The sequence below is a fragment of the Nicotiana sylvestris genome, chromosome 8 (assembly GCF_000393655.2).
Source record: "Nicotiana sylvestris chromosome 8, ASM39365v2, whole genome shotgun sequence".
Taxonomy (NCBI): domain Eukaryota; kingdom Viridiplantae; phylum Streptophyta; class Magnoliopsida; order Solanales; family Solanaceae; genus Nicotiana; species Nicotiana sylvestris.
In genome coordinates this window covers 166,318,821-166,341,557 of record NC_091064.1, presented here as the reverse complement: position 1 = coordinate 166,341,557, position 22,737 = coordinate 166,318,821, and the positions used below count along the sequence as shown (strand labels likewise).

Below are 22,737 nucleotides of genomic sequence, written 5' to 3'. Positions count from 1 at the left end.
CGAAATAGAGCAAATCTGCAAGCTCACTCAACCAATTTTTAGGACTCTAAGTGGATCAGATCTGATTAGAATCTTGAGGAAGTCTTCATTTGTTTGTCATTATATTTCATCCATGCTATCTCTTCTATGGAATTCAAACCGGAACAATGACCATTTTAAGGAAGCGCGCGAACACACATAGTAATAGGTTTTAGGGGCTAAATGACGTTATGTTCTAAATATCGGACAAGTATGAAATGTACATAATACCAATTCAGATACTTGTGCACTTTCTAGATGAGCAATAGAGCAACTGAATAGAGATAACAGCAGTAAGACACTAACTATGCAACATGAAAAAGAAAGAGTTCATTTGCATCTAATCTAAATACATCTGGGAAAAGATTTTGGAGGGATGAATTCTAGTCTTTCTTCTAATCAAAATACATCAACAAAAAATCATGGTCTTTCCGTGAAAGTAAAATGTAATATTACCTAAATAATATTACTCCTTATTCAACACTTTGGGAACTTTGATGTAAGGCTCCTCAAAGCTTGGCACAACAGAAATCAATGCTTCCCTGTTGAGGAAATTGCATACAAGAATCATTCGTTTGCTACCATAGGGCCAAATAACATAAAAGAAAGTTGATGGAGGAAAGCAACATTACCTATTCTCAAACTTTTCAGGTACATCATCGCGCAAATTATCTCCCTCAGTATCTGTAGATCAAGAAAAAAATTGCCAAAACGAAATATTTCAATGTTGCATCAAATGCTTGTTGTTCAAAAGTCTAGTGCTCTTGCATGTTATTAATACACAAGTCAGAAAAGAAAATCAAACAAAACATTCTGATTGTTCAAGTCAAGAGACACAGAATTCCCAAGCAAATGATTTTAATTGATAGCCTAATTGTATCAACTTGACATTTTTACAAGATCCAGATGAAAAAAGAAGAACAGTAACCTTGACTGTTTAACCTATTGTTAGTCTACCCAAGCATGGCTAAAGCTTCTTCCAGGAATCCATTGCTAAGTCTACTCTGCAAAGGCTAACACAAGTAAACTAGAACACGAGAGGAGAAAAAAGGGATGAGGTAGGCGTTAGTTGCTGTTCTATTAATAGAATACAATCTGCAAGGAGATAAATTTCTTCATTATTGGGTGTCCGATAGCTGACACTGAAGATCAGTCAATGAAATCTTTTAGCATGGCATATTTGGTGCACGGCCAACTCAAAAAAGAAAATATGGGGGGAAAAGTCTCTGTTTTGGTGCTTATAGCCCGAGATGAGAAGGCAGGCATTCCTATACCATTTTTTCCTGATTTCATGCCAAATGATGCAAGCACTATTTTGAGAAACATATGACATTATCTTCAAGAAAAAAAATATAGAACTTCAAAAGAAAAGAAAAAAAATCAAAGAGAAGTATTCAATTAAGTATCTTAAGCACCTGCCCTTAAGGCTGGCTCGATACTCTGCAGATCAACAGCTTGAAGTTGTCCAAACCTGTTTCACCAACGAGGAAGGCACATCAAAACATGAAAAGTAGACAATGCACCATTGCAGAACGTACCAAAAGTAAAAAATGTACCATCGGTCCCCTCCCTCCCTCCTTCCCTCCCTCCTATTAGCTAGGAAAGACAAATATCAAGTATCCACCAAATTCTTGGACTAGTGCCTTGCAAGCTTCAACGGTTCTAACTATTTCAAGCTCAAGCACACCCGGAATTCTAGCTTGAAATAAGAACTCTGAACATTAGTTTCAGAACTTGAAGACAAATTTTGGTGATTAATTAGACGACGATTCATCAAACTGCTCCATTCCTCACCCTGCTCGCAAAGAGGGGAAAAGAAAAAGACATATATTACGTGTGTCTTACACACATTGGGGGTTCTCCTAATACAAACTGAGCAGCAACTTCATGTTACTCAGTTTTATCTACCACTTGAGTTCTAAGATACATAACTCTACTATCTTTAGCATAGTTAACTTAGCTAAAATAAATGTAAATGACAACACCTCTAATGTACTAAAAGGCAATAGGTTCGAACCCTGCATCATATATTTAAGTGGAGAAGGGTAGAAGGGTGAGTCCATTATCGCTGAGTTCGAAGGATGCGGTTCGTCCTAAGGGTTGGCCCTAGATGGATTTCTCAGTCATCATTAGTTAAAAAACAACAACTTCTCAGGTCACTAAATAAGTAATACGACGATGAAAATAAAGCCTCGTAACCAAATCAATAAAAATTATGTTCAAAGGGACTAAGTTGAATTAAGAGCAAGATATCAATTAACTGTTGAATTTGAAAAGTGCTTAACAAACATATCCCTCCTCATAACTTTAATATCAATAAATCACTGGAAGAAAATTAAAAAGGCAACAACTTTTCAATTATTAGAACACCATCTTAATTCCTTTTTAATATTAACCAATGACTTAGAAGCAAACATATACAGAGACAAAAAATGCAGAGAAAGAACGGTACCAATCTATAACTTGTCGAATTTTGGGAGCAAATTCTTCAACCTACAAAAAAAAACCAAGATTAATTTTGGAATGTATAAACAATAACAATAAGGTTAAATATGAAAAGAATAATAATTACTTGTTGAGGGATGAGTGAAATTCGAGCAGTTTCAGCCAAACGAGGAACATCGGGAGGCTCTAGAACACTCGATTTCATAGAGTAGCTTCTTCGCTGCTTAATAGACAGTGGTAATGAGGAAATGCCATTTTTAGTGAAACTGAAGAAGAAAGAATCAGTGGCTGGTTTCAGCAAATGCAAAGCTTTGATGCTGCTTCCCATGGATAGATGGTGTTTGTTTGTTTGACGAGGATGACGATGATACTGCAGCTATAAATGAAGTTCTCTCATTTATTTTGGACTTAAGCCCATATTCACATTTTGGGCTAGACTGTAATTGTTGTAAAAATTGCACGAGCGGTCGTTCCCATTTAACTTATCCCTATTTTTTAAATTTATTTTACTTGTACCCATTTTTTAAATAACTTCAGCCCCTTTTCTCCTCGTCCTTGAGAATCTCAGCTAAGAACCTTACGATGTTCTTTCCATGCAGTGATACTATATAAATGAACACTTTCTTCTTGGTCTTTCAGTACCAATCTCCTTTTACTATTTTTTTTTGTTTAACTGGACTCTAACAAGTAACACCCACAGAAAACAACAAGGATCTGCACAATCTCTTGAATACTTTAGAACATAGAATCTGGCACTTTAAATTTTTTAACCTCTTTTTTCTCCTCTATTTAGCTTCATCTGACCATGAATAACCACAATGTCCAAGTTTGTTCTTACTGCTATAAAGTTGTAGTATTAACATGTCTTGTCATTGTAGTCTTAAAGAAAATAGAGTGACTCGATCTCCTGTCATTGTATTCAAAGATACTATAATAATTTCTGTGTGCAAAAAAAGATCTCAAAATTAGTTACGCATATGTCTTTTACAAGACAAAGCACGTGAAGAACCCTACTTGTTTACTTCTTTCAATCTTTTCAAGTTTGTTGGATATTTTTGGAATCCGAGATCATCTGTATTTTCATGTGAATGTACTTGCAACATCAAAGTTGATCAACCGCGAAACACCAAAAATAGTATTGATTCCCTCAGACTTAAGCTATAGAGCTGAAGTTCGCCAGTTACAAAACAAAAACTTCAGCTCTAGAGCTGAAGTTCGCCAGTTACAAAACAAAAACTTCAGCTCTAGAGCTGAAGTTCGCCAGTTACAAAAACAAAAACTTCAGTTGTAGAGCTGAAGTTCGCCAGTTACAAACAAAAACTTCAGCTCTAGAGCTGAAGTTCGACAGTTACAAAACAAAAACTTCAGCTCTAGAGCTGAAGTTTGCCAGTTACAAACAAAAACTTCAGCTCTAGAGCTGAATTTCAGGCCCGGCTACTAGAATGCTGAAGTTTTGCGTGATTGTCTTTGTTACTTCAGCCTCGTATGTTGAAGTTATGCGAAAAAACGGATACACTTGCAATTTTTTTGCAAAGCGGGCACAAGTTAAAACGTGACACAAAAAGTGGGTATAGATGCAAATATCCCCTCCAAATCGGGGCATTTGCATCTATACCCGCTTTTTGTGTCATGTTTTAACTTGTGCCCGCTTTGCAAAAAAAAGTTGCAAGCATACCCGTTTTTTCGCATAACTTCAACATACGGAGCTGAAGTAGCAAAGACAATCACACAAAACTTCAGCATTCTAGTAGTCGGGCCTGAAGTTCAGCTCTAGAGCTGAAGTTTTTGTTTTGTAACTCGCGAACTTCAACTCTAGTTTTTGTTTTGTAACAGTTTTTGTTTTTTTAACTGGCGAACTTCAGCTCTAGAGCTGAAGTTTTTGTTTTGTAACTGGCGAACTTCAGCTCTACAGCTGAAGTTTTTCTTTGTAACTGGCGAGCTTCACCTCTAGAGCTGAAGTTTTTGTTCTCGCGTTAGGATTGTTGTAGCTTGCATAGAATTATTGTGTTGATGCCCCCACCAGCTCCGAAAGAGAGTTTTAATCTATCTTGATGTCCATAGTATGCGAAAAGTATTTCCAGATTCTATTGGCAGCCTCACTTTCAATGAATACGTTTCTAGTTGAGGAGACCTACAACAAGAGCATTTTGGAGATAATATTTAGACTTAATTTGGCTAAGGTATCATCCAAAGGGAGCTTCTTTCTCCAACTAAGAAATGGAGCTTAATTTAATGGAACTCTTTTGTGCAAAAATCCTAGAAAAGATGTCTTTTTTTTTTTCTAACAGAGGAACATGTGAACTTCCCATCAGAAGTTAGGTCGCACTGACACTGATCGCCTATTACAACATTGAGCAAGATGGGGGCGGATATAACTTCGAGGAGGAGGAGGAGAAGGAGGAGGAGAAAGGGGCATAAGTTGTTTAAAAAGTGGGTACAAGTTCAAAGTTTTTTAAAAAAATGGGTATAGGTTAAATAGGGGCGACCAAATAGGGCGCCCCGTGCAATTTTTACTTGTTTGGAGGGAAAAAGAAAATCACAAATAGCTAGATTTACTTTTGATAATTGAAAATTAGTCACAATTTCAAAAGTAATTAAAATTTAGCTATTTTTATGTAAAAATAAAATTTGAACAAAACTATCTTTAAAAATCCGAAATAATTCTAGCATAATATGGTGGAGTTCAATTTTTTTTTTACATATGAGATTCCAGCTTAATATGTTGTAGTTCCAACATAATATGCTGGAAGTTTATATGCAAGAACTTCATAATCCATCATATTACGATAGAATTTTTCGTGTTTCAGCTAGGGTATTTTTGTCCAGATTTTATCTCTCCATAAAATAGTGGCCATTTTTCAAAATGTTGGCTCTTTTTCAATTAGCAATTTAAGAAACTGGCTAGCCCATGCTATTTTGACTTGACTGGATCGGGTGAAGTACATAAATAGTGGTGGACTTTAAGTACTGGGCTCAAGTTTAAAGGTGAGTAGACTTGGATTTGTATTTATTTTGTAGGAGTCCTTCTTAACTAAATTCCTCCAAAAAAAATAAATGTTCTGGTGTAAAATGAATAAAGTCCTCAAGATCTTCGCAAATACAAGGAAGTTTTTATAAATGATACATTGATTATGTTTTCCTTTTTTAATTTATCTCTTGTATTTATTTTGTTAAATTCAAATTTTATTTTAAATAGTCTCGTAAGTCATGTTCATTGAGCAGAATAAAAAATATATTTTGCACAAGACGTTCATGATAAAGATACTGATAAAAAAAATAGAGGTAGAACATGCCTATTCCCTTACTAGACCCGCATATGGTGTTTTAAGGGTGCGTGCGGTGTTCTGCTAGAGTTTATTCTGTAATTTTAATTATCAGAATTAGGTTTCCTAATTTGAAGTTGTCATTGTTATAAACCTGTGTTCGAAAATAATTTCTGCAAAAATAAAACAAATAGAATAAGAAACATAATAAATAAAAGTTCTGAACCCAACAGTAAATTGTGTTTCCTTAAGGAATTTAATTCCCTCACCGTTGCCCAATGTTTTTGGATTAATACCTCTCATGATAGAATGGAACAACTATTTTGTAATTCCGGCAATGAAAATTACAGAACGTGGTCGAACTCAACAAAAGGCATTAAACCACACTTATGCTTACATTTTGCTTTGAAAAACAGTGCAGAAATGCAGACGAAAAAGGGGAGAGTGTGCAGATTTTCGGTGCTGAAAAATGAGGCAAAACCTCTGAATTTATAGCGAAGCCGAAGCCGAGCGAGTGACGACGGCGATGGCGCAAGGCACCACTTGTTTTAACTCTTTAAGAGCTACAAGATATGCTTCTCTATATAAGCACGGAGATTTTTTTTTCCATTTTCCGATGAGGAACAAAGTGCATTAGTAAAGGAAACAATTTCAAACTTTTAGTAACCCTCCAAATTTTTCCCTCTATTTGCCATTCACATATCCTATCTAGTTAGATAAAAACCCAACAGTCGTAGCTATGATTTTAAGTTGTACCATGATGTTTGCTACTTAATTGTTACCTGACATCAAATTTAGTTTAAAAAAAAAAAAAGCTTTAGCTTACTTAATTGGAAAAAGGGCTAAATTAAAAAAGTTCCAAGACTATTCAGTAAAGAAAAATTTGTTAAATTAGTACAAAATTTTTAAAGAAAATTAAATTTTCAAAGTTGATTCAATATTATCTGGATCTTCTGAATATTTAAACGCTAAAATAAATTTAGAAATATATTAATTATATTTGATTAGTTTATCCGCATGTAAATTTAAAATAAGTAATTTATTATTTTGCATGGAAATTAGGAGATTATGATTCATATCATTAAAGAAAAGAAAGTTGAATTAAGGTATAAATCACACAAGAGGACATATATTAATGGAACAAGATGAAAAGAACTCTGCAAATGAAGATTAACAATCCAACTAGAGAAGATTATAAATTGGTTGTACAAGGTGATTATTGTTCGAAAAATAATTCGACATTGCGAAAAGCACAAACAATTGTAGGGGTTAATTGGTTAGAACAAAAAAAGAAATGTATGCATTTGATAATACGGCTTGCTTGTATGGGAGCTATCTCGTTGTTTCTTCCCTATGGTTTATTTCTTATAGTTGCATATTTCATGTCATAATAATCATTTTTTTTTTTGGCTCATTTCATTTTTACGCTTGACAGAAATTAAAAAATAGTCAGATTTACAAGTGGTCATTCAAAAATAGCCACAAGTTCAAAACTAATCGTAATTTAACCATTTTTCATGTAAAAATAAATTTGAATGAAAATACTGTTTAAAATCCGAAAAAAAAAACTCCAGTATAATATACTGAAGTTCCAGTATAATATACCGGTCCAACATCCAATCTCCAGTATATTATACTGAAACTTTTTGCGTGTTGGAGTTCCAGCATAATATGTTGGAAGTTCATACACAGGTGGACCGATCTCAACTTTCCGTGTTGCAGCAAAGTAGTGACTATTTTTCAATAATTTTATAAACACTGGCTATTTTTGAATAATCAGTCCAAAAACTGGCTAGACCGTGCTATTTTTATGCTTTTGCCTCGTAAATTAATATCAGCAATAAAGATTATAGTGAATATAATGTTAGAGAGACTGAATGTGATTGGAAAGAAAAAGAAAAAAACAGTAGGCCGCCATTTGGAAAAGGCAGAAAGGAACAGGCCGCCATCATTATAAGAAGAAGGATCTCCCGTTTAGGCCATAGCTTGAGAACTATTACTCTTCCAAATTGATAGCAGCGTTTGCTTCTCTCTCCACCGCCTCCAATTTCCCATTTGCAATAAGAGTTTTGGTGATGTCGGAGAAATTCTCAGCGACACTAAGGATAGGGGATTTGAATGATTACATAGCTCCTTCCCAGGGCTGCGTCGTTTCCCTCAATGCTAATTCTACTCCTAGGATCCCTCAGGTATATCTTTTTTACTACAGTACCATTTTTTAAGGTTAGGGTTTTATTTGAAGTACCCTTGTCTATGTAATTTTTGTTTTCAGTGTGGGCGAAATAGACCAGCTTTCCCTTAGGCATGGATTTTGTGTTCATGCTGTTTTGAATCTAGTCTTGTAGGGATTTGGTGTAAAGAGAACACTTTTATGGTACTTCAAAGAAAGTATTTTGCGCAATGGTGGAAGTGAAAATTGACTTATATAGGATTATTTCTTAGGGCCGCAATTGGTTTGAAGAACAGCTAGCTGCCCATACTTAATATTATTAGACTATTGCTGCTATAACTAATGTTGAGTTAATCCTGCTTTTCTTGAACAGAATGTGGGAAAATCAGCTGGAGCTCTGAGCAAACCAGTAGTACAAAATGAACCAGTCAAAATTTCTCTCAAAGATTGCTTAGCTTGCAGGTATTACCTTATCTCTTTTTGGATATACTGTTCTAGGCAACCATGCCCTGAATTGAAAAGTTAGGCTCAGTAATATGGGGATAACCTTAACATGACTTTGTTTATTTAAAAAAAAAAAGATCATCACAGGGTCAGCAAAGAAAAAGAAGCTATGCCATATTAGCTACGTCATATTATAATATGGGCTGACTTAATTTCTCTTTTGTAATCTTAGCTTCTGCTTGATGCCTTTTAATGTATCAACTTACTTCATCAAAAAAAGAGTTGGAGATGATTAACAAAATAATGTAATTGGTAAAAGGTCATTTTTGTCATTCTTGTAATCTCTAATACAATGTATTTCTAATACGTCTATCATGTCGAGTTTTATTAAAATAATACGTCAATTGCAGATATCCAATACATAGATTATTCAAGGTTTAGAAGTAGCAAACAAACAAGAATAATTTCCAATTACACATTCAAGCAAATGAGCCGTAGCCAAAGTTCAAAAGCGAAAGCGCAAAAAGAGCGCCAAAGTCTATTGGAGCTTTAAGCACAAAACACAACTAAAGTTGTTTCTAGGGAAGAATATATAAAAATGGAAATGGAATGCAAGAAAATGTAACTATAAACACAGACAATAATTATTTGGACAAAGGAAGAAAAATCAATAATTAAGCTGTATATATGCAGTTAATATCATGTCAATCTAGTTCAAACTTCAAAGTATTTTAAATTTCTGATTTAGAATAGAAGACGTACAGAAGGCTGAATGGTGTACTTGGTTGGATGCTAGGTTATTTACTTGGAGGTTAAGGGATCGAGTCCCACTTAGTACCTTCTTTCCTTATCAAAAATAGAAGATGTAGTCGTAGGTTTTCAGTAGCCAGATTTCTTATACTAAATTTCTAATTTCTTATTCTTAATCATTAAAGTTCAACCACAGCGTTTTCTTAACAACTAAAGTGTATCATTTTGTCAGCTATATTTATTGTCTAGTCCCATAGTGAAAATGACCATGCCTTAGCACCTTGACGCCTACCGTAAAGAACCAGTTAAGTGAAAGGGAAGTGCACAACTTGAGCTTCACCAAGCTTCACGACTTAAGCGCGCTTTAAGCTATCCTTTAACAAAACTGGCTCTAACTGTAAATCAACTATGACGATTCAAATAGCTTGAATTTTTCCATTGTTTTGGCAATAAGGAATTTTGGGCTACATTTGTATGCTAAGGCTCAGGTGCCGGTCTTGTTCTTTTCCCTCAAAAGGTAAGATAATTTTGTAAATAAACCAGCACAAAGATCGTGCTGTAGCCACTCTACAATATCAGTAGAGGAGCAAAAAACAAAAGCACCTTGCTAAACCTGTAAAGACTCTAGAACCTGTAAACCTATTTCAGCCTCATTTACATGTTCCATTCTAACCAAAAGCAAAACAAAAATGTATTGGCCTTTATCTTTTGAATGGAGCTAGCGTTGTCTTCAAAACATTTTCTTTCACTCCAAATACTCCACCATATGCACGCTGGCATAATATTCCACCATAGTAGCTTTCTCTTCCTGACTCCCTTTCTGAATCAGCACTTCAACAAGTCCTCTGTTGTCCTTGACATGACCTACTCCAAACCAATCATATCCATGAAGAGCTGCCAAGTTGGGTGGTAACTTGGCAGTGCGAAAACATTTGCTTGTCAAAACAATACCTCTCTTTTGTAGATTCTCATGTGTGAGACAAGCTTCAGTAAATACCATCCATGTGAAACAAGCAACCTTAGTTGGAGCTCTGGACCTCCAAATTTGTTTCCATGGGGAAGGCTTTTCAGGATTATCCACCTTTTGTTAGATCTTTATAGCAACAATTTACTGAAACTCCATTGCTTCTTGGCAGTGATGTCAAAGGCGCGCGTAAGCCCTAAAGCGAGGCTCAAAACACGTTGAGCGCTTCGCCTCGCTTTGTGGGCGCTTCAGTGTCGCATCAAGGCTCTAAGGCATATTTTTCTTTGCCAATGAGTGCAATCCTGAAAAGGCGACACTAAACAATTGATATTTCACTTTTTATCGTAATTTTTTCCAATTTCTTTGTCCATATATTTGTTATTGATGCTTATAATTATTGGTCTTGGATCACATATACATATTTTTACTTTTTCTCGGTTGCGCTTTTTTTCATTAAAGCCCACGTTTTAATTACGCTTTGCGCTTAAAGCCCCAAAGGACCTTAGAGCTTTTTGTGTTTTTCGCCTTTGATAACCCTTCTTCTTGGCTTCCATATAAGGCTATGATCAGTGTTGGATGGCTGCTGATTTGTATTCAGAAGGTTGAAAAATTCAGCAAACCTTTGTACTTCCCAATCATTGAAATTTCTTCTAAATGATGTTCCAAACTTTGTCAATTCTGTTTTCTGCTAAAGACGAAGTATTGTTTGCTGCCAGAATAAACATATCAGGTAAAAGGTCCCTCAAAGGTCTATGACCAGCCCAGTTATACGGTGCTGGTCTTGTTGCAGTCACTCCAGTCTATAAGTTACCCAGAAAAATGCTTCATTATAAAAAAAGAAGAGAAGTTACTCAGAAAACTGTTACTTGATAGATATTAATTTTATTTGTTGTACTTTGTGTTTGAATTTGTTGCTTGAGCTATTAAAAGCAAATGTCAATCTCTCTATAAAAGATTTAACAACGGTGAGCAACTAAGCTTGATCCCTGATTGCAGCGGGTGCATTACATCAGCGGAAACAGTCATGCTTGAGAAGCAGAGCTTAGATGAGTTCCTTTCCAATTTGGAAAAGGGAAGAACGGTTATTGTCTCTGTATCTCCCCAGTCTAGAGCCTCTCTCGCTGTTCAATATGGACTTTCTTCACTTCAGGTAGGTTTTGATATTTTCATATTTGTAATTTCACTTTTTGCAGTATATCTTCTCACCTGATATGACCGCTGTAATTCTTACTTCCATCTTTTTTTTCTTGGTAAAATGCCTTTTGCGAGGGGTGCGGGTCCGTGGTGTTTGTTTTCCTACTTTTCAGCAAAGTAAAAAAAACAAACAAACAAGTATTACAAAGCATTTGCTTTTGTTTGAAATAAATACGAGCTTGCACTTCTTATGTCAGGTCTTCAGGAAGCTCACAACTTTATTTAAGTCTCTGGGTGTGAAAGCTATATTTGATACCAGCTGCAGTAGAGACTTGACCCTAATAGAATCTTGTAACGAGTTCATGGTGCGATACAAACAATCCCAAAGTACAGGTAATGGGGAGTCAAAGCCACCTTTGCCTATGATATCTTCCGCATGTCCAGGTAATGGCTTCATTTACTTTGGTGTTTGTCTTAATTTCTTGCTTGAGATTCTACGATATGTTCTAATTCTACTGGTGTTGAATCGCAGGTTGGATATGCTATGCTGAGAAGACCCTTGGTTCTTACATTCTTCCATACATATCTTCAGTCAAGAGCCCCCAACAAACTATTGGAGCAGTCGTTAAGAATTATTTATGTCAAAAGCTAAGTGTAAGGTAGCTTGTTGTCATCTCGTCTTTTAAGCATTGTGCATCATATGTAAACTGTAATTTTCATTTTTGTGTTCTTGAACTGTAATGCTTGGACTCTACTTGTCTACCTCAAAAAGAAGAATCAGTCATAAGTTGCTGTATTGCAATTATGCACTAAGCAATCAACTTTTGCTGCCTGTTGTGCTTCCCATCCATTTTATGCATCCTACAGAAAGTTTTCAGAGAAATCATTTCTTTTTCATTTACAGTGAAAATCAGCTGACAGATTGATATTTCAGGATATATGATATGGCATGTTAGTTGGTGAAAAGTTGAAGTTTTTATTATGTTCCTTAAATCGAGCTGTTAGCTGTTGGACTTGATCGCAGTCAATTGGTGCTTGATAGATTTGCTTTTTGTACAGACCAGAGGATATATATCATGTGACGGTAATGCCATGTTATGACAAGAAGCTTGAGGCTGCTCGTGAGGACTTTGTGTTTCAAGTGGATACAGATAGTGAAAAAATTACGGGGGTTGATTCAGTTCTGACAACAGGAGAGGTTTTGGATTTGATACAGGTAAAGAAAGTTTTCCGCTTCTCAGTATTACTTTCCCTCGGAGCAAAAATGTGAGAGAGCTTGCTTTTATAGAGTACTTGCAGTTATTTTCCTTTCTATCTTTTGTTTCACTCTTTTCAGGTTTTGTTCTTTAAAAAGGGCACTATGTTGTTTACTCATAGTCAAACTCTTTCTCTTTGATGTAGTTAAAAGCAGTTAATTTTCAATCCTTGGAAGAGTCACCCCTAGATAAGTTGTAAGCACTTTTATACACCTTCCATTTATTTCATTTGTTAATGCAAATCCTTACAATTGAGTGCTTATATGCTCTCTAAAGGTTTGCCAATATCGATGAGGAGGGCCATCTTTATGGGGTTCACGGAAGCTCTGGAGGATATGCAGATACCATTTATCGTCATGCCGCTAAAGTTCTTTTAAATCAGGAAATTAAAGGCCCTATAGCATTCAAGACTTTAAGGAACTCTGATTTCCAAGAAGTGAGCCTAGAAGTAAGTTTGCTTCAGTTTTCCCCTAGGAGCATGATTTTATAGAATGTTGTGAAGACGCCCATATAGTGTTCTATTAAACTAATAGCCCATTTGGCAAAGTTGCAAAAATCAGCTTAATTTGAGAAGTGCTTTTTTTCAAAAGTGCTTTTCTCAAAAGTACTTTTGGTGAGAAGCAGTTTGTGTTTGGCTAATTAATTTGAAAAGCACTTCTGTGCAGCAATTAGTGTTTGGCCAAGCTTTAAAAAACTGCTTCTAAGTGTAATTTTTCTCAAAAGTGTTTTTCAAGAAAGTGCTTTTGGAGTCTGCTTCTCCTCAAAAGCACTTTTTTTTTTCCTTTCAAAAGCTTGGCCACACACCTTAATTTTAGAAAAAAAAGCACTTTTGACCCAAAAAAAAGTGCTCCTCAAAAGAAGCTTGGCCAAACAGGCTATAAGTGCCTGTAGGCTGGCAATGCAATATCTTCTTGATTTTGGTTCAATTGTAATTTATTTATTAAGATCTTCCAATAATAACTGGCCTACCCCAATTAAGTTCTCCCTAACATAATGGAATGCTTTAAAATCAAATTGATGAACACCCAAGTAAGAATCTAGCTATTCCTAGGTTGATTCTATAAATTGAGTTATATATAATCCTTTATAAAACTCAATTCCTTGATCGTCCCAACTTGCATCTGGTGGACAATTTGGAAAGAGAGAAATCAGAGATGTTTTGAAGATAACGGAAGTCCCATTCAGAAGCTGAAGATGAACTGTCTAGTTCTCTTTTATTTTTGGTGTAAACAGGATTACTTACAAGAAGCTGAATCTATTTATGAGATTCTAGATTTCTTATGATAGTTTAAGGGCTAGGAACTCAGGCTTCAATTCTCCTTGCAATTATATAGGACTACACTACTTTGTGTAATCCCTGTTTAATAGATATACTAATATGTTACCTTCAACACCATCCCCCCCCCCCCCCCCCAAAAAAAAAAAAAAACAAAACAAAAACAAAAAAAACACAAAAACAAAAAAAAAACTCAATTCCTTGATAATTAATTCTTACCTAGTCTTGGTTCCATCTTCCCAAATAAGAACTAAGAAAATTAGGGCTTAATCTAGTGCTGACCACCATTAAATTGACAAATAAAGCATGGAATCAGCTAAATAATCATAACCCAAGCAATTAGTGACAAGCAATTAATAACCCATTAACTTGCAAACTTAAGTCTACAACCCAAGCAGAGAATTAGCTACTCATGCTAGAAATGAAAGTAAAAGCAATTAAAAGATAAGAATTTATAATAATAATGAAAATTAAGTTGAATGACTCAAACTCCTGATGAATTTCCAAAAGTTGCTTGAATCCTTGCTAAGAATAGAAGAAAGATCTTATTGAATGCTTTCCAGCAGCAAAAGTTCCTAGATATTCTTTCTATCTACTAAACTGATTAAAAAAACTCGTTATGTACTATTTATACTAGTCTAATTAATTTACAAATCATTCCTACAATAGCCCTAATAATACTGCTATTCTGCTACGAACGAAATAAAAGCGCTGACAGCGCTTTTGAATCCCAGATTTGAACTTCAGGAGCCTCCAGTTTTGCTGCCAACAAAATATATTCGCTGCAGCGCTTTGCCGTTGCTGCTGAAACTTCGAAGAATTTCCAGATTGAACCCAATTCCACCGCCTGCGGCTTCCATCTGCTGCAATGGAATTTTCCTGCTGCAGAAACTTCAGAATCCTATCAAACTGTCACAATTCTGCTGCCAGCGGAATCAAAAAGCTGACAGCGGCTCTTCAGATTAGCTTGCATTTGAACTCTTTTTGAATCCTTTTGCTATCTTTTCTTCCTATTCAAAGATTTCCAAAATCTTTTAACTCTGCAACCAACGAAAATCGGGTGAGATTATACTATTGTATGCTATCAAAAGATTACAACAACAATAAACCCAATATAGTCCCACAAGTGGGGTCTGGGGAGGGTAGAGTGTACGCAGACCTTACCCCTTTCAGGTAGACCCTCGGCCCAGGATGGAAAAAGGGGAGGGGCATGCTATCAAAAGATGCAAAACTTTAAATAAAAGCTAGTGAAAAGTTCGTAAAATCCCAACTTATCTGCGGATGTAGAGCTTCCGCACCACCCCGCATATCCAATGTCTTCAAGTTGAACCATATATATGTAGTTGAAAGTTTTTTTTTAAATGTATACTTATAATAAGTTCGTAGCAATTGACACAAAAGAGTAGTTGGCCATTGACAAACAACTGACGAGATATCTATAACACAGGTGAATGATAAATCGGTCCTGAAATTTGCATTATGTTATGGTTTCCGAAACCTGCAGAATGTTGTTAGAAAAGTGAAAATGGGAAAGTGTGACTACCATTTCTTGGAGATCATGGCATGCCCTTCAGGTCAGATTCTAGATCTTTCTATTTTGTAAATAACGACTCTGAACCTCCTTGCATCAATGTTAACAGTTAGTTGTCTTTAATTGCCTCCCTCTTGATTATAGGATGCTTAAATGGTGGTGGACAAATAAAGCCACAGCCTGGGCAGTCAGGTAAAGAGTTGATTCGGCTGTTGGAGACAGCTTATGTAGAAGATGTAAGTGACATGGTGCAATTGGATTATTTTTGTTTGTATAGCCAATTATGATTGGCAGAGTTTGTCATACTACACCATCTTGGACTCTAGAAATTTCCACTCCAGCTTGAAGTCTTTGCGTATAATTTGTGCCAAGTCAAGGAACTATACAGTGTGTAACTTGAATTACAGAGCTTGGGAGATTCATCTCTGACTACTCTCTAGTAACCAAATATGAAAACATTCATGTTTGAGATGCTGAAATGGAAGTCTGTGTCTCCCCATCTGTGGCTTTTTTCTGTTATAAAGAGCTGCTGCTTGTTTTGGCTTTTATATTTTCCCCGGTGTTACGAGATGAGGAAGTTTATGAGAATGTTCACCTAAGTAGATTCTAATGAAAGAAAGGTCTACTCTTTAGAAGTTGCAAAGCCATGATTGACATGAGAACTCTTTGTTTTCTTTGCACTTAAACTTTCTGATCTTTTGAAACTGAATGGTCTTTGTTAATGTTCAGGTTGTCGTTGCTGATCCTTTCAACAATCCCATCATAAAAGGCCTATACAATGAGTGGCTTGAACAGCCTGGTTCAGAGAAAGCAAAGAAGTACTTGCATACTGAATATCATCCTGTAGTGAAAAGTATCATTTCACAGTTGCAGAACTGGTAAGAAATGCAAAATATCAGCTTTTAACCGGTTGACGGAGTGTTCCCTTCTGTTGTTTTTCTGCAAGAGCATCCGGAGAGGGTTTTGATATTACACTGCATTGATTCAAAGTGCTCGCAATCTATGTTCAGAGGGCATGCACAACAATTTTTGTCCTGAACGTGTTCACCCCATACTGTAAATATGTTGTGTTTGTACTTGTGAATTACACAGTAGTTTAGGTTGCAATGCTAACATATATGCCCCATCTAGATTGGAAGTTGTACTGTACGTGTCTTATCCCATAAGCTATCAAGCTTATTAAGTTGACACACTTCATTTGTATCCGTTAGGAGAGCGGCAACTTTTTGATGCCAATGGTAAATAATATCACCAGTATAAGTGTAGTCCTATTTGTATTCATAGGCTGCCTTTCTTTGGTCTGCTTTCCATCATCGCGCAAACAAGCAAATACATGTTAATGTCTTTTTGGGGCACCTACTCTTGGTTAATTTTAAGCTAGACAATATGACCATTTCATTTTGAGGTTTCCCCCTTTTCATTAAGCATATTTCACAAGTGAAATCATGATGCAAACTCAGATGTTTCTTTTTAAAGGCAAAGTGGCACTCATCTTGAAATTCGTCCTCTTCGGCAAGATTTTCATTTATCGCTAGCAACTTCTTTGTGTGCTGTAATAGTAATATACTGCAGTCGGCAGGAATTTTGTTTACCCACAATTTTGTACAGTTCTTGGTGTTGATACCCAATTTTTTTCTATATATTTTACTGCATAAATATACTTTCAAAATAGCATATATGCATATATAAGCATGCATAATCATTTTTATAATTTTTCTATAATTTTAAAGGCTTCAAATTGATTTATTTCCTCCCTTTTTACTCATAAAATCTCTAATAATTATCCTTCAAATTATTTTTGTAGTGATTTAGCCATCTAAATTCTATATTTGTGCCAAAATATTGTTTAAATATTTTTAGTACATTTTTATAATTGTATTTACATTTTTAAAAGCCAATTTGCATATAATTGCAATATTAGCCCTATTAATGTACAATTACGTTATTAATGCATAAAAGGGTCTTTTATATTTTTAAAATATTAAAAAATTATTTTTAAATCATTTTAGTACACGAAATTATTTTTTTAGAAATTATTTATTATTTATTATAAATTATATAAGGTTGAATTGACTATTTAAAACTTAGCCAAATTGTATTTCAATTTCAGCCTCAATTCAACCCAATACCCCAGCCCAATTTCTGATCAAATTACCCAACCCAGGCCCTAAATACACGTATCCGACCCAAGACCCCATTAGATCATGGTCGTTGATCTAAAATCAACGACCCTCGTTAAAACTTACCTTTTTTAATTCCAAACGACCCCCAACCCTAATCATTTCTATGCATTCGCCGCCCTAAAATCCTCTCTACTCTCAAAACACTCTCAACCTAACCCTAGTCTTCAAACGCCGACCTCCCATCTCCGGTCATCTCTAGTGACCTCTCATCGTTTCTTAAGCCTCCCATTGCTTCTCTCATGCCATTCTTGCCTTCTCTAAGGTCCTCAAGGGCCCAGGGCCATGCCGACTTGCATCTAGGGTTCATATCCTGCCTGTTCCTAGCTATTCCAGTGTGATTCCAAGCGAAATCATTCTTTATTTGCTACGATCCTTGGGTTTCCAGACATGTTTCTTCATCTCTATATGGGTTTCTTTCGAAACCCTAATTTTTTTTCTACACGATCTAGGACGATTTGAGTTGTTTCTTGAATGTTTTAAACCATCCTTGAGGTTCTTTACAAGAATCATGTGATTTCAAGTGTTTTTCGTCTTCTTCTAAAACCAGGATTTTCGGAACTTCTTTTTAAAACCTTGTCTAACTGATTCTCTGTGTTTAAACTTCTATTTCTTACATATTTTGACTGATTCTATGAGTTTGCTACATCTTAACTCGTCTATGCTGAAAGCCCTAATTTTTTAGGGTTCTTCGTTTGGTTCTGTGTATTAGCACGACTGACCGGTTCTCGTTTTGAGATTCTGTGATTTCTCGTGATTATCTTACCTTGATATGTTTCTACTGAGTTTCTTAGCCTAAACTTACACTGATCCTATGTGCTTGTGTTCATCTTGACTGTTCAAGACTCGCCTCTTTCTCATTGAATAAGTATTGTTTAACTTTCATGTTTGCTAGAGTTGTATGTCGACTCTTGACTATCCATGTCTTACTTTATTTATATGCTAAACGCTAACTCTTTTCATGACTTTCTCTTTGATTGATTCTGAATTCCCTGTTTCTTGGTTTGATTTGAAAACTTTCCTTTAAACCTTCGATTCTTACCTTCCTACTCAATATGATTGATTTGCTTGCCTAAATTAACTTTCCTTTACCTTGTCTGCATTGTTACTTGATTCTTACTGATTATCTCCTTAATTAGAATTTTCTGAACCTAGCCCTAATTGTTTACTCTGTGCCTACTATGTTTGAATTATTTCCTTGTCTGTTATGCTCCAGTTACACATTGATTTCTTTCCTTATTTGCCACCTGTTCTTACCGTTGAACTGATTCCCTTAATTAAGGAAGTACTTGTACTGATTTTGCTCTAATTGGTTCTGAGTTCCATAATTACTATACAATTGTGATTCTTACCTTATTTTACCTAGTTTCGAACTATTATATATATGGTCTCTCATTAACAGTCAACACACACGAACATATTAATTCAAACTCTCTCACACTCTAAACTTTTCTGCTCTCTCTCTTTGGTTGCTTGCTATTATTCTGAGTTAGCCGGCTGCAAGCCAAGGCTAATTATTGTGCTCTCCTGTTCTTCACTTTGTGTTTACTATCTCTTCACTGGTATGTTCTGATTTCAATTCAAGTCCCAAAACCAATATGTTTCTTCTACTGCTTCAGTTTATCATGTTTCTAATTTGTTTCTATCTATGGTTCTGTTGTTCAACATGTAATTGACATGTTTACATTACTGCTTCATAGCATGCTAGTCTAACCCTCTTAGGGAATTTCAGAACATGTTCTACTCCCCTGGTAGTCTGTCTCAACCCTGTTTTGAATGCTTGTCTACTTGTTATCTAGTTTTGATATGCAAACTGATCTGTCACTTTAAATGTCTGATTCTATAATTGGTTCTGAAATTCATATTGTGTTGGTACCACTAGCTATCCCCTAATCCTATAAACCCCCGCAAGAACTGCTATGCTCATGTATACTATGTGCTCTATGTGTCCCCAATTCCCATCACCTTTGTGTGAAGGACTGTTGTTTGAGTGTTGCTGAATCTGTCTTGACTATATGTTTGATATGTTGTTTATTTGATTACACAACTCTTGTTAAAACTGTTTTACTGAAGAACTCCCCTATTTATAAAACTAATGAGTCTTTTCAAATACTGCTTTCCTATTAAAACCTTTTCAAAACCATGTCAAACACTCTCACTCCACTCTTAGGTCCTTAAGTTCTGCCCCTCCAGTGTGTGACTGCCTTGGGATCCCTATGAGATCCCTCTGAACTCTGATGCATTGGAGTTGGCTCTTCCACACTGCACTTACTCAGTTCTAGTTATAAAGTCTAGGTGTGAGCACTGCCCCGGATCCTTGAGATCCTTAGGGAACTCTGACGCACCTAGATAATGATATTGTCTATGAAATTTGGCATTTGAGGCTATTGGAGGCTTGGGAAAATCATTTGGGCCTGCTTCAGGCTCCCTATAGTGTAACATCTTCTTTTATTTTTTTTCCATTTATGTAATTTATCCAGCTGGTCTGTAATAACTATTTGTAAACGAATATTGGGGTGATTAGTGAAAAGGGATGTGTGGTTATACATCTATGGGGTAGTATGGGTAGAAACCATGCCTATAGAATTTTGTTAATATACTTGCTATATCTGCTTTACCATACTAGAAATCATGTCTATAGGATTTTGTTAATATACTTGCTATGTTTGTTTTACAATACTAGTGACCATGTCTATAGGGTTTAAATGGTTCCAATAATAGAAATCATGCCTATAGGATCTAAATGGCTTTATAATTAGATATCATGCCTTAGAATGTGATCAGGTTCAGTTTCTGTTACAACGTGTATTTACATTTGTTTCCACTAGAAATCATGCCTATAAGTTTCTAACATCAGCTCTTAACAACTAGATATCATGCTTATAGGGAATAAAATCAGGAATTCTACCTATAGAATTAAAATCAATTTAGTTACACAAGTCAGTCTAATTCGTGTTATTTCATTTGAAATTAGCTTAATCAATTGTCCGCTTCTTTAATCGATCTTTTAAACATTGCCTTCATTCACTACTGCTAGAAAGCATGCCTATAGGACCTCAGGAGTCTGTTTTGAAAATTGCTCACTGTTTTACTATATCAACGTAGTTATGATGTTTTTAGGACATCACTGTTCTGCGTTTAGGCAAGCCTATAGGACGATTTAAATTCTACAACTCTGAAAGTGTATTTTTTTGCTACTTAAAGCTGTTTAGATTTAACATGTTTAAAATCAGTAGGCAAACTGATTAGGACCTTACTGTCAAGTTTATAAAAAATAAAGTTGCATATTTCTGTGCATCGACATCCACTTAGATATCCTGTTTAAGTGTTTTCTCTAATAAAACTGATCTTGTTCGTGTTTGAGACGTGCTGCTTATGTGCATTACTTGTGGAGGTAAACCTGAGCCTCTTAAGTGCTTCTTTCTACATTTATCTGTTAAGTCCTATGTGTTCTTGCTTGTTGCCTAGAATTTTCTCCTTTTAAACACTTTAGGGATCGTCTAGAACTGCCCAGATTTAGAGGTCCTAAAATACCTCCAGGGCCACAGGGAAGGGACAGGTAGTGCACGCATAGGACATTGTCAAGGTTACTAGAACGCTTTAGGCTATGACCAGGGGGAACTTGGGTAGAAAGGGATATGATGACTACGCGCTAACGTCACGTGTAGCCCCTCATTAAGGAGTATTTACCGGGCATTGAGTGGAGTGATCCTGTAGGCTAATCAACCTAGGACCCCTCCTTTCCCAAACTCCTTTTGCTTAAAACTTTCTTTTTATGTATACAACTTGTTCAAATCCCTTGTCTTATTATCTGAGTCATACAATGTCCAACATGCTTTATTTGCAATTATTTGTTTCAACTACTTATTTGTTAAAGGACTAATTCATAAATATGAGTTCGGCCGGGACCCACCGTTGTGGACCGAGAAGGGTGCCTAACACCTTCCCCTCAAGATTATTTCGAGCTCTTACCCTAAATCTCTGGTAATGCAAACCAATCCAAGAGTTAACCGCTCTGGGTGCCCTAACGTACCATAATTCGTTAGATGGCGACTCTTCAAATACCCAATTCCCAAAAGGAAATGAGTTATCACCCCATGTAATGTCGAAACCCGGACATGCGGAGGGAAAAAAGGGGGCGCGACACTTGGATGCCCTATCCACTTCTGATACTTGAACATGCTTGAGAGTATCGAGTCTACCGTTCGAAAGAAGTCCAAACATAGCAATCATTCTCATTGTACACCAGAAAGAGCTATAAATAGTAAAAAAAGACTGGATAACTATAACACCATGAGCTTTGCAGCAACAATTGTGGGACGGCTAGCAAGAAGAGGAGGATCAGACATCATTTTGTCTGAAGTTTGTAACGCTACACGAATGCTTGAGGGTGATCACTCTTGTGAATTTTGAACAGGAGAAATTAGAAGATGAACGGAACCAATTAAAAGATCAAGTGTAAAGTTTTTTGACTTCAAAGTTACATTTCACAGATGAAATATGAATATCTTTGAGGTTTAAAGTTAAATTTTTATATCATAAAAACAAATTGAAATATGACTTTTTGGATAACTTTAATCTATAACAACCAAAGCTTCATTATCGAATATTAACCAATTTATGAAAAATATTTGTTGCAAGAACACTTAATAAAGAAAAGAAGAAAACAAAGAAGAGAACTACTTTCTATCTGCATTTCAAAAACTGATTTTGGATCAAAGATTAAACTTTTTTTATTGCTTCTTTCACCAGCATGGTCCGCCTCTTCTTTTTTTAGGGGAGCGGGCATAAGTTGATTCGTCCGAGGAACCAGAAGCACAACGCTAAACCGAGGCGGACAGGCGGAGGCAGAAATAGAAACGGCTCCAAAGAATAAAACCAAAGCAAAAAAGAAAAGAAGGTTGTAGCTAGTTAAGTGCGTTCCAGAGCAAGTTTAAAAAGAACAAAGAAAAAAAAAATAGGCTTCATTAAATATGGCTTGCTTATGACCAAGGGATGTGGTGGGATGAATGGATCCATCCATCTTTAAGCAGAGTCCCAAGTTCGAGCCCTGAGAATGGAGAAATTCTTGGTAGAAAGCACTTCCCCTTGAACAGGTGTTACAGGACACAAATATGAATTAGTTGGGCTAGTGGGTACCGGCTATCAGATCCTTATACCAAAAAATATGGCATGCTGTTGTCTGTGTGTGTGAGAGGGAGAGTGAGCGAGGGTCATGCTCAGCACGAGCTGTGGGAATAGGTAGAGTACCGAATACAAGGGGGAAAACCTATATTTATATCCCCTTTGACGCCAAAAAACAGTAG

General features: G+C 35.9%; 2 protein-coding genes across 2 annotated transcripts; one reads left to right on the top strand and one right to left on the bottom strand.

Moving 5' to 3' along the window:
• Positions 1–326: 326 nt before the first annotated feature.
• LOC104210270 (glutamyl-tRNA(Gln) amidotransferase subunit C, chloroplastic/mitochondrial) lies at positions 327–2,845 on the bottom strand. Its single transcript, XM_009759128.2, has 5 exons — positions 2,591–2,845; positions 2,471–2,511; positions 1,434–1,489; positions 651–702; positions 327–560 (listed from the first exon to the last, which is right to left on the bottom strand). Exons 1-5 carry the CDS (start codon positions 2,789–2,791, stop codon positions 485–487), a joined length of 426 nt encoding a protein of 141 aa, XP_009757430.1. The 5' UTR covers positions 2,792–2,845; the 3' UTR covers positions 327–484.
• Positions 2,846–7,611: 4,766 nt separating this feature from the next.
• Positions 7,612–16,532, top strand: LOC104210259 (protein NAR1). The gene is made up of 11 exons (XM_009759120.2): positions 7,612–7,915; positions 8,270–8,358; positions 11,051–11,204; positions 11,446–11,632; positions 11,721–11,847; positions 12,248–12,404; positions 12,590–12,639; positions 12,721–12,892; positions 15,168–15,294; positions 15,396–15,487; positions 15,981–16,532. Exons 1-11 carry the CDS (start codon positions 7,802–7,804, stop codon positions 16,131–16,133), a joined length of 1,422 nt encoding a protein of 473 aa, XP_009757422.1. The 5' UTR covers positions 7,612–7,801; the 3' UTR covers positions 16,134–16,532.
• The last annotated feature ends 6,205 nt before the right edge of the window (positions 16,533–22,737 follow it).